The 12,585-nt window shown below is 37.1% G+C and overlaps 2 protein-coding genes across 2 annotated transcripts in view; both read right to left on the reverse strand.

The window, feature by feature from the left end:
• Positions 1–4,741, reverse strand: part of LOC135110619 (fatty acid CoA ligase Acsl3-like) — a 41,982-nt gene extending 37,241 nt beyond the window's left edge. The window contains exon 1 of the mRNA XM_064023140.1: positions 4,600–4,741. Within this exon, the coding sequence (XP_063879210.1) occupies positions 4,600–4,609 (10 nt within the window). The 5' untranslated portion in view covers positions 4,610–4,741. The remainder of the gene's footprint in view (positions 1–4,599) is intronic.
• Positions 4,742–7,304: 2,563 nt separating this feature from the next.
• LOC135110622 (ADP-ribosylation factor-like protein 2) lies at positions 7,305–12,466 on the reverse strand. The gene is made up of 5 exons (XM_064023148.1): positions 12,085–12,466; positions 11,410–11,532; positions 10,699–10,861; positions 10,086–10,166; positions 7,305–9,063 (listed from the first exon to the last, which is right to left on the reverse strand). The coding sequence occupies exons 1-5, from the start codon at positions 12,147–12,149 to the stop codon at positions 8,929–8,931; spliced, it is 567 nt and encodes a 188-aa protein (XP_063879218.1). The 5' UTR covers positions 12,150–12,466; the 3' UTR covers positions 7,305–8,928.
• Positions 12,467–12,585: the final 119 nt, after the last annotated feature.

The following is a 12,585-nucleotide window of genomic DNA, read 5'->3' on the forward strand; positions in this document are numbered from 1 at the left end:
AAAAACAAGAAGAAATGCCCAACAAGAATATTAACAGATATCCATACAATAAAACTACAGAGAAGAGTGTAAAAAAAATCACAAGGTACTCTGAGGTGCCAAAATTCTAGGAGTCAAGAACCTGTCCTTTCTCAGGCGGTCAATGAGCATATCATCCCTGGCTGTGACCCTGAGCCCCGAGTACCACGATAAGCAAGGCCAAGAGTGCAGGATGATAACCAAGAAATATTACAAGTATATAATGCTTATAAAACTCATGCCCACTATTGCTAGGTCAGTTTACCTCCTTGATTAGTTGCCACATTTCTTGTTTTATCATCCCCATTCTCTCTCTCTCTCTCTCTCTCTCTCTCTCTCTCTCTCTCTCTCTCTCTCTCTCTCTCTCATAAGCTTCTTAATTATCTTGATTTCATAAAATGCAATCAGTAGATGTGGTAAGATTTTACTAGTTCAAAGTTCAAGTCCTTTCTTTGAGTTACCACAAATATGTAACCATGTCACATTAGCATGACTGACTTTTTACAAAATCACTGAAAGATAGGGCCTCTTTGATTCCATCAATCTGTACTTATCTTCCAAATGGCCTAACACTCCTACAAGACCTCCACATTCACCTTACTATCAGGTGACTATTGTTATTTCACACACACTCTGCACTTTGTACTCTGACCATGGTCTCATAATACAGACATTTTTTTCATGGCCAATCATCCACAGTACTGGAACCACATACACTTTCCAAGAATATATCAAAATCAAGCATCCCTCTAAACTAATTACTTTCAGTTGTCTGCTTCCCACATATATTATACTTAAGGATGAGCTTACTTTAAAAATTTATGTAACTGTGACTTTGGAAGAGAGTACAGCCATTCCAAAGAAACATGACAAAATGTCTTCGAGAATAATATCTATTATGCAGAACCAATATAAAAGTTAATTTATGGTTGTAGTTCACCATTGAAAGTGCATGCTAACCAAACATTAGCATGAAATGTCATATATATATATATATATATATATATATATATATATATATATATATATATATATATATATATATATATATATATATATATATATATATATATATATATATATATATTTATTTTTATTTTATTTTTTTTTTCAATACAATTTCTCTTGCTTTACATTCACATGAGAAGTTGCTCTTTCACTCCTGATGTGAAGATTTTTACAAACGTAACACATAAGCATATCAGCAGAAAATGCACTTTCAGCTTTGATACAGGAAATCTTTGGATAGATATGTCTATATCTATACAAATAAACAAATTGATAAAAAAATAAATAAATAAATAAAATTAATTTTTGGTTGGTTAAAATGGCAAGCTGTCCGAGCCACTTCTATAGATGCTCTGTAAGATTCCTCCAGCCACAACATTCAGCATACATTCAACACCCTGCCCTCAGATTTGAAACCTACAAATGTATTCACATATAAAAAAGATAGATATGTATATATATATATAAGTAATAAAATAAACAAATCATATAGGTATTTTATCTCCAATAGAGGTGTGTCATTAAAGTTCCAGGACTGGTGTCCTAAAAGATGAATTTCAAACCCAAGCCACAAACCACCATATTTCCCCTTCAAAGTAATCCTTCTGGAGTATACAACTGCGCTCCCAACCCTCTACAGTCACTAATCTTTTTCTTACGTGCTTTTAAAATCATGTCCTCTGTTGCAGGTCGTTTAACAATGAGCGCTGAACAGCGAACAAACTTGAAGTTTTTGGTGCAGTTGGGGAAAACGCCGTCAGAAGCACTGGGTATGCTGCAAAAAGTGTACGGGGATGAGACAATGTCACGCTCACGTGTTTTTGAGTGGTGCAAGAGGTTCAAAGAGGGCCGGGAGGACGTGGAAGATGACCCCAGGAGTGGAAGACCCTCAACGAGCAGGAATGAGGCCAATGTTGAGCGTGTCAAGCAGATGGTGCGTGACGATCGTCGGTTGACTGTTCGAAAGATCGCAGATGAGCTTGGCATGAACCACAACAGCGTGTGGAAGATTATCACTGAAGATCTGGGCATGCGGAAAGTCTGTGCGAAGATGGTGCCGAGACTCCTGAACGATGACCAGAAGGGACGACGCATGCAGGTGTGTCAGGACATCCTCGAGCGTCTGGAAACTGAACCAGACTTGCTCAGGAGAGTCATCACCGGCGATGAGTCCTGGGTATTTGAGTACGACCCGGAGACCAAACGCCAGAGCCTTCAATGGAAGAGTCCGGCGTCGCCACGGCCGAAGAAAGCAAGGCAGTCCAGGTCCAGCTTCAAGGTCATGTTGATCGCTTTCTTCGATGTGAGGGGCATCGTCCACTGCGAGTTCTTGCCACAGGGCCAGACAGTCAACCAACATGTGTACAAAGAAGTACTGCGGCGTCTGCTTCGTGCAGTGCGCGAGAAGAGGCGGGAGTTGTGGCAGGGCAACTCGTGGCTGCTTCACCACGACAATGCGCCTGCTCACAATGCCCTGAGCATCAGAGAGTTCTTGGCCAAGAAGAACATCGCCGTGCTGGAGCAACCGCCCTACTCACCTGACCTCGCTCCGTGCGACTTCTTCCTCTTCCCCAAGCTCAAGGAGGTCATGAAGGGGACCCGTTTTGATGATGCGGACGACATCAAAAAGGCCGTGACGACGGAGCTGAGGAGCATCCCGCAAGAATCCTTCCAGCAGTGCATGCAAGCCTGGCAGAGAAGGATGGACAAGTGCATGCGGTGCCAGGGGGATTACTTCGAAGGAGATAACCTATAGTTTGTAGCCTGGATGTGAAATAAAACTTGTGTGGCACCAGTCCTGGAACTTTAATGACACACCTCGTATAAGTAATAAAATAAACAAATCATATAGGTATTTTATCTCCAATCTAATCCTTTGAGTAAGTCATGCCATCTGACACAATCATCATACATGACGACCTGCAGTCAGAGAGCAACACTCACATTATTTCACCATGCAAGTACTAAACTATACTTCAGATAGAGTAAATATCTGTATAGCATTCATGACATGATGTATGTGAAGTGCATGAACTGGCAGGTGCATAAGAAAATCCGTTCAGTTAAGGATCAAAATCAAAATGTCACCAGAGTTTATGACAGGTAAAACAAAATTAAATCCATGTTACCAAATCAAATTCTACCAAGAGCCAAATCTAAATATATACTATCTATCACTTTATGCTGCAGCTGCTTAGGATTTCTGGAAACTGTTTGCTCAACATTTCTATTTTGAACCAAATGTTAATCATGCCACAATTGCCAGAGCCTAACATTCATTATTTACAGTTGGGTGGATCAGCTCGAACAAAAGTTAATTTTACCCAACCAGATTAACAATGTCAGTGACATGGTGGTAACTATATAGTATAGTAAGTTTGAAAAACAAGCAGTGGGGTCATTATTACTCCACAAAGCATTGCTGATGAGTATTTTACGTTTAACAAGTAGGTAGTAGCTTTCAGAGAATCTTTAGATTTATTTACATCATAATCCCCCTACCGCCTAACCTAGCTGGGATTTGCACCCTCCTCTGGAACCCTTTCAGGGATACTAATCCCTGACCTAACATACTATCCTCTCTGGGATACTAATCTAGCCTGGCCTAACCTAACCTAACTTATCCTACAGGATCGGGTCTAGTGAATTTTTTGGGGGAAAGTCATTGACTATTTTAAAAACTATGGATTTCCCATGGAAACTCAAGAGATAAAGTTTCTTAGAATCCTGTAAGGTATGCAAAAATCACATTTCCAATACTGTAAAGTATGATGGTATAAATCTAAAATAATACCTTGCTTTCTAGTGAAAAGGTCATCCCTGACATGTCACCAATACCCTAAATTATTCAGATCCCATTTTGTTCTGCTTGTCATACTCATCCAGTGTTAATCAGGCACATTGCCACACTTCTCTCATCAACACATAACCGGGTACAATGAGTACCAAGTATTTCCGTAGTGCATATCCACATAGCCAATGCTTCATTGCTTCATTCTGAATATTTTATGGTGTCGCAAATTGATAACGCCGATATCGATTTTCTCCTGATTACCATTCTTAGAGCACGGCTGGCTGTAGATAATGACCATTTACAGTAACATTGTTAGTTCTGGTTAATTTGATAAGATTTGATTTATTCGAATCACTACGTCAACTTAACAAAACCATGATGGTGATCAGAACGTTTATGGGGGGAGGCGCGGTGAGCCGCCAATTTCGTTCTTGAAATCGGCAACTCCCACTGAACATGAACACAAACAACTATTTCGCAACACACCTATCCTGACACAAACAGCTCCTATAATTCGTGACAATCAAAACAAATAACTGGTTGTCTTACGTAACACCCTACCTGGTAAACAGTGCCTTTCCTGATAGGCCTAACCAACACCTTACCCACCCGGTGATAACACATCCACCTGCCTTACATAACACTACACACCAGCCGCACACCAACACAGGCACCAGTACTGTATCAAATCTCACTCCACACACGCAGCCCTCGTAACAAAACTACGATGATGCAATACAAGCCATAAACAAACACCACCAAACACTGTAGACAATTACCTTCCTTCATTCCTCTCAAGGCCCACGGTTAGTTAACTTGTTTTTACAATCCAATTGGTATAGTCCAAGGATTCTAAGGTGTCTTGAGGGAACTATACTGATGCTGGGAAGGAGAAGGGAAGGGAGGGGGAAGATGACACACAAGCACACACGCAGCCTCTTTCCTCACTCCCTCCCACCAAAGCCTTCACTATCTCTCATTATTTCGTGACTCTGACTTGGTCTTCCTTTTCTATTTACCTATTTTTTTTTTTTTATTATTCTATTTAATTATCATTTTGGTATAACTTACAACTCCATTTCTTTTCTTATCTTTTTTCATATTTCATGTTTTCATTCTTGCGTTTTTTCCCCTATTCATCTACTTATTTATCCCTTTTTGTTAAGTTTATTCACCTCATTTTTTTTTTTATTTCCATCCTTTTCCTTCATCATGTTTTGTACTTTTCCTACCTTTCTCAACTTGAAAACAGCACACACACACACACACACGCACACACCATAAACACTAACAAAACATCTCAATCATATTCGTTTACCACTTAATAAATAGTTCGCTGTACTGCCTCTAACTTAAAGTTACCTTTAGATTGTTTCGAATTATATAAGTTGGTCTGTTAGGGTTTAGGAGAATAAAGATACACAGTAAGACTATACTGAAATTTGCATCGTTAAGGCCTATCATTTCTCCGTAATATATTTCGCTTCCTGACATTTTCTCCCATGGACAACTCCCTCTCCACCAGATAATACAGTAGAACATATATATGCAGGAGGAATAGGCGCCATATGACCGTGATGTTACGAACTTGAGGCGTCGGAAACCAAATCAATCTATCCAGGAGGAAAATCTGTCCACAAAGGAATATGTCCTATGTCCTGAGAAAATATGTTAAGGAAGAATTAAGATGCCAGGACGGTGTAGATGGAAGTATCCCTGAAGAAATATGGATAGCACAACTACAACATCCAACTTCATATTAAAACATAAAATGGAGTGCAAGACAAGCAACAGGCCTCGATCAGTGCACCTACAAACCCATTGTCCTTTATGATATGAATAGATTATTATATATGTTACACTATTATATTACTTGCCTTTCTGTGTAATGCCAATGACAGGAGACTTTAGGACACTTCATAAAGGTTTCATGAGAGAAAAAAAGTGCTAGAAATTTTATTACGGACAAACTTCGACAAGCTCGCATTACATGGACCACTTACTACATAGTCCAAATGTAATTTACCATACAACTTATAAAAAAGTAAATAAATAAGTAAAGTTAACACTAAACATTGTATGAAACATCTAACATAACATATTTTTCATCTACCCAAGTGGAGAGCTCTTGCAACTAAAATGAACACTGTTCTTTTATAGAACATGTGATTGGCTGGTTGTATAAATATCTTATTCTTTCAATGGTTATCTCTATTTAGTTTTCTTATTCTGTTTATCATCATCACTGTACATCTTTGAATTAGAGGTAATTCTACATTCAGTCTACACAACCTTCATCCAGCAAAACTGTGTGTTCCTTATGCAACACAGGTAGATGAGTATCTTCACCATCAGATAGACAGTGTGTTAAACACAAAAACACTAAAGGAATAGTGTTACTAAAATAAGAGAATCATCTTATTTAACATGAGATCCTATAATCACAAAATGAGTTAATGGTAACTTCTCCCAAGACTACAAATGGGATCCTGAGAAGCTGATGTAATATATATATATATATATATATATATATATATATATATATATATATATATATATATATATATATATATATATATATATATATATATATATATATATATATATATATTTTTTTTTATTTATTTATTTATTTATTTTTTTTTTTTTCCCTATTAAGAAAAGTGATCACCCTTTCAACCTTTCCCTGGTAAGGAACTAATAGAATGTCCCACGCAAAAATGGAGTATCTGACACTTTCCTCTTTTGGGCCTGTTTCTAGGTGACCTATAACCACTTCTACCTGACCTTGGCAGCTGAGATATCCTGACAGTTGATAGTTGTCTCAAGCACCTCAACACGGAAGGGTAGTAACAGGACGAACTCAAAGCACTTCATAATTCACCGTTGCCATAGATTAGATACAAATCTTAGTGGTAGCTATAAGAGGCTTCCACAGCAAAGAGATTACCAGTGAGAATAGAGATGCTATAAATGCTTAGGAAACATTGCTGATAAGGCAACTGGATGGATGGATGGGAATGATGAAGATGAGATAGTGGATGCTCAGCATGGCTCTGCATCTTATGTTATCTGAGGAGCCTTGGAGCAGATCTCACCCAACTGGCCTTGGAGGTTTCTTATCTGCTACACCCCATGACCTTAATTCCTTCCCTGTTACATACAATAATAAGTCAAGTGATCTACCCACTAACATATGAAGCTATTAGGTTTGCCCACTCTCGGTGCACATCTCATTAAGTGACAGCATCAAAGAGGACATGCCTACACACCAGCTAGTTAACTCCACTACTACAGACAGGTCACTATAACAAGTATGATTCCTGAAATTAAAGTCATCCATTAATCTATGCATACATATACAACCTTATGCTTTATCAACTTGTTCATTAGACACAATTGCACTATTACACTATTATATTATATATTGATTTCATTGTTTTCACCTCTTATTCATATTTATACAATAAACTCAGCGGCTAAACACATTCCCTTTATTTAAAGCATTTAGCATTAAATATAATAATCAACCAAATAAAAAAGTATATACATCAGTGACATGCTCAAATAATAGAATTAATCTTTTAAAACTACTATACAACTGTAATAAAATCTACTTAATCTTTTGCTTCTCTCACAAAATTAACATAACATGAAACTAATACATACATCATAATAACCTGAAAAGGTTATTTGAGTTACAAGTCAAGTTTAAAAACTTTTTAGACTATTATTAGTGATGGAGGTTTGTGCTCATTAATGAAACTTCAAATTCACAAAAATTATTAATATCACATGCTCATGATGTACAACTTAGAGTGATAAAAAAATTAAGGCTTAAAATCACAAAACCAATAAGAAAAGTTCCACAAATCATTTTAATCTAACATATATGAAGTCATACATGTCTTCATTCTCTCTCGAAATGTTTCCCAAGAATTGATTATGACAGAAAGGTTAACAGTCATGCCTCTCCTGGCATTATGTTATTTTCAACTTCACAAATTTGTGAAATGGACTTCCTTCCCAAACTTTTCTTAGTTATTCATACTTCAGACAAATGGTCTCACTCTTTCACTTAATCCTTCAGTTTTGTTCTCACTATCTTCCCAACAAACATTCAACTCTAATTCCCTATTCCACTGATATATTCAGCCAATACATAATGTTCATTTCTCAAAGCATAATTCCTACAGATTCTTCTGTGAGATCACCAGGAGGTGAAGCTTGTATAATGGACTATTGATATCAGCCTCATTAATGATGCTGAAACTTAGAATATGAGAACAAGAAAGAAAAGATCAAATACAATGGAGACAAAGTGCCTGAGATAAATAGAGTGATAAGTAAGGAAGTGCAGAATAGAACTGTTGTTGGAACAGTTACCAGGTCAAGTAGTGCAAGAAGTAATGTGATGATTCAAATATGTAGAAAGAATAGAAAAAAAAATAATGATAGGTGAAAAGATAACTGGATGTGATCTTAAAGTTGTAAAGCAAAGGTGAAAACCAGGAATAAGATTGATAGATGAAATAATGAGTGCAATAGATGTATGAGGAATGTATGTGAAGCAAGAAAGATTGATTTTGCACAAGAGCTGAATGGAATACAGTCATGAATTCATAAATGATGTGAAAGTTTTCCCACATCTAGTTTAAATTAGAATATTGTAGTATACATTCTTCATTTGTAGTCTTCAAAGTAGCTCTCATTAAGAAAATTACAAGATCCTGAGGTGTTTCCTTGTCACAACTTCAGTCCAAACAGTCATCCATCTAAATACAGTGCTCCCATACTGCATATTCTATAATTTATCACTGATAACCACATGAAAAAAGGCAACACATAGACAGACAAACAAGACATACACCACCTCATCACTTTTAAAAATATGATTAGTAACAAAGAAATGATGGTTCTAAAAATCCTTCATTTTATGTCTTTGTGCTCCACAGGTCTTTTGACAAAGATTGAAAAAGTTTATTAGTCAGTTCATAAAAGCAAACAAAAACAGATAAAGATATAAAAAATTTTAATACATAAGTTTTACTTTTTTCAAGAATCTCAAATATGCCTAAGAACAATTCAAAGGTGAAACAGTAACAGGTTTACTCAAGAGTGAATATTCTAGCAGCAATATCTCTTACCAGCCAGTCAATTCCAGCAACAAGGTTGTCCCCAGTGACGGCACTGCAAGGAAGAATGTACCAATGGTGGGTCTTGAGGCTGTTTAGGTCCAGAATCTGTCAGAGAGTCAATATTCAAATTGATAGTTCATTATAGTACCTTCCATCAAACAAGTGAAAATGGTAGACTACAGACATGTGTAGGCTTTATGGAGTTGGAAGTATCTGTTTGAGATCAAGATCTATGAGTGAGCTAGTACATACGGTTGCTGATCATTTTTAAATTAGTGAAAGTGCAGTGATAGTTTCCGAAGAGAAGAGATGAATGATTCTATGAATCCATATAAAATATGAAAGAGTCTAAAATAATGTGGGGGAGTAAAAAATGGAGAAAGAGAAGTAAGTTTAAGCATCTGGGAGAAACTGTGCAAACATGTACAAAAAGGAGAGACAAGAGAAAGACCATAGTGAATCTAGCATTTCTTGGTGCTTGGAGTGTTGGCTGCACCTGTTCCACATTGCTGTCACATTCACAGTAAACAGGAACATGATGATCTCTTTCTGTCACTCATACTGTCATGCCTTGTCTTAATTGTTCTAAAATCATAAGTTGTTATATAGAATGACTGCATGGAACAGTGAGTCTGTATATCTTTCAGTACAACTGGTAACACATATTGGTCATGCAGTGTTACAGCCCTAATATCCTTGACACATGAATTTCCAAGGCCACACCCTGGTGGCCTGCTGCAGGCCTGGTTCAGGTGATTCACTCATGGTCACTTAGGGATTGACTGGCAACAGTGCAGACAGGTACAACCAACACCACAAGTACCAAGGCTGGCATTACTTTAGTAGCTTTTCTTTTTATGCAATGTAATATTTTGAGCTTCCTTGTTATGCTGTTATAAGAAGGTATCTGCAGTTTCTAAAAAGAGCTTCAGACTGTTATCCTTACTGTCATTACATTATTCATCACTACACTTTATAAGAAATTCACAAACAATGCTGTTAAATTTCTGAAACACAAATTTTTTCTGTACAAAATCTTCAATGTTATTTCCTGCAAAACCTAATGAAGGTAATGATGATAATGATAATATTGATGAAGATGATTAACTGGTTTTAAAAATACTCACATCTCTAATTTGCTCTGAAGACACTGCTTCTGGGAGATCTTGCTTATTGGCAAATACCAGAAGAGTTGCTCCTGCTAACCTCTGGGAAATAAAAGGACATAAATAAATCATGAAGTGCTGGTTGGTAAACCATAAAGTATAAGAAATTAAATCAAGGAGGAAGTAGCACAAATTAAGGAAACCAAAAGACAATTTACCCATAACCTGAGGTTTATAAAATCACAATGGATAATGATGATACAGCCATCATCCATTCATGTATGCCCCAGCATGCTACCATACACTGGCAAAAATTTATAAAAAAAAAAGATCTATAATTGCAGGGACAAAAAGAGGTTGGATATTTTAAAGGACACAAGAAAAGTTGAGGAAGAAAAGATGTATGAAAGACAAAAAAAAAAAAAAAACTTTTCTAATAGAAGTACAGATACCTGGAGAGGTAAAAAATAGAAAGAGATAAGAAGTGTACATCAACTAAAGGAAAAAAGGTAGACAAATATAGATATGGAGGTTGGAGAAAGGATCCAAACAAGTGTAGCACAGGCTGAGTACATTATTAGCAAAGAAAATAAAACTAAGTAACTATTCCACAATGAAACTAATAAACACAAACCTCCTCCTCAAGCAGTTTCTTCAGTTCCCCCTGACAGTCTCTCATGCGGTCTACATCAGCACTGTCCACCACCCAGATGAGGCCATCAGTGCACTCAAAATAGTTCCGCCAGTAGGACCGGAGGGAGGACTGGCCACCAACATCCCAGATATTCAGCTTGTACCTGTTGAGCAGACAGTTTGTACTTCCTACTAAGGATTTTTTTTATTTATTTATTTACTTGTTATGGAAGAAGAGCACTGACCTAGGGTGACAAAAAGAAGAGAGAGAGAAAAAAAAAAAAAAGCCCACCAAGGTGCCAGTCCCTAAAATAGATTCATAGAGTCTGCTTGTACCTACTGCGATCACAAATTCAGTCTGTTTTTATTGGGGGACACAGATTTAAACATACTTATTAAAGACAAATTCTTTCCTTCTACTACCACAAATTCAGCTTTACTTATAGGGGACATAGATTCTGTCATGTATTTACTAGGGACACATATTCGTGTGGTGTCTACTAGGGACACACATTCATCTCGTATTACTGGGAATACATATTCATCATATACTAATTGGGAATGCAGCTTCAGCTTGCATATATTCGGGACACAATTCAGCTTATATTGGATACTAATTCAGCTTCTGAGCACAATAGCAATAGAGCATTCACAAACACTGGAAATAATGAATAAAAAGGTCATTTGCCACTAAAATGACACACATGCTTACTCATATTTATCAACAACATGCTCAACAGTCTTGATGTTGAAGCCATATGTAGGGGAGATGGTGCTGATGTCCTCGCCACAGAATCTCTTCACCACTGTTGTCTTCCCAGCATTGTCCAGGCCACTAGGTCTCTCCATTAAGGAAAGAAACTTTGCACTTACCACAATGGCTGCTTACAACTATCACAGCATAGCATAGCTGCTTGATAAAGTTAAACAATGTATCACAGTATTTGTCTGGGGGTCAATCCTCAGCATTTTTCCCAAAAAATCTTCCCACTCTTGTCCACTTTCCTCCACAAATGGGGTTCAAGATACTCTGCACGGGGAGCTCTAGCCAATGAGAAATGTCACAAAAGTAAAAGCAAATATGTGGTGATTCTGGAATACCAAGAAAAGTTGTCAATCTTTAAAAACATCACGATACCCACTCAGAATAAAAGAGAGAGAGAGAGAGAGAGAGAGAGAGAGAGAGAGAGAGAGAGAGAGAGAGAGAGAGAGAGAGAGAGAGAGAGAGATTACGATTGCATACATGTATATTGAATGGCACACTCTACAAGATAATGGTAAATATAAAAAAACAAACATTTCCCAAATTTGGAGTTCTGTGAGCCAAATAACACTGAATAGGAAGAGCTGGGGAGGGGCGACCTTGCTTACTACCATAAAAGGATACAGCATAAGCAGACGGACTTCATGTTCCTTCTGTTTCAACTTTTTGAGGATGCTGTGAAGACCCATTGTTCCTGAGTCTCTATTTGTTTATCTGTGTTGCTCTTTGTCCCTCCAGGTAAACTAGAGTGTCTTGGAGCGGCGTGGAGCAGCGGGTGGCGAGAGGCGGCGGTTTCGCAAAACACTATATTCAATGACACACACAAATACTATATGGGGGCAGGTATTGTCTCGAATTCTAGGTACTTTTCCGTAAGATTTATATATACTGTTGTCTTTTCTTGATTCTATTGTTAATCTGGTGTTTTTTTATGCTTTGTAGTGCAAGAAATTCACATGAGAAAATGTAAACAAACTGTCTGGGTTCAGATGCTCCTGATGATGATGTTTCTTGATTTCTAAAGGGGTTTTATGATATTTTTTCCCTTGCTTTTTAATGTTTCACGCCACTTTTTATATATTTTGTATTTTTATAACATTTTATTTAGTGTTTTTTTTTTTTACT

The sequence above is a fragment of the Scylla paramamosain genome, chromosome 20, assembly GCF_035594125.1.
Source record: "Scylla paramamosain isolate STU-SP2022 chromosome 20, ASM3559412v1, whole genome shotgun sequence".
NCBI classification, from domain to species: domain Eukaryota; kingdom Metazoa; phylum Arthropoda; class Malacostraca; order Decapoda; family Portunidae; genus Scylla; species Scylla paramamosain.

Coding starts and splice junctions, on each gene's coding strand:
- LOC135110622 (XM_064023148.1), bottom strand. CDS start 12,149: ATGGGTCTTCACAGCATCCTCAAAAAGTTGAAACAGAAGGAACATGAA. Junction 11,533..12,084: donor GAAGTCCGTCTGCTTATGCT/GTATCCTTTTAT, acceptor GGAGAGACCTAG/TGGCCTGGACAATGCTGGGA. Junction 10,862..11,409: donor CATGTTGTTGATAAATATGA/GTAAGCATGTGT, acceptor TCTGCTCAACAG/GTACAAGCTGAATATCTGGG.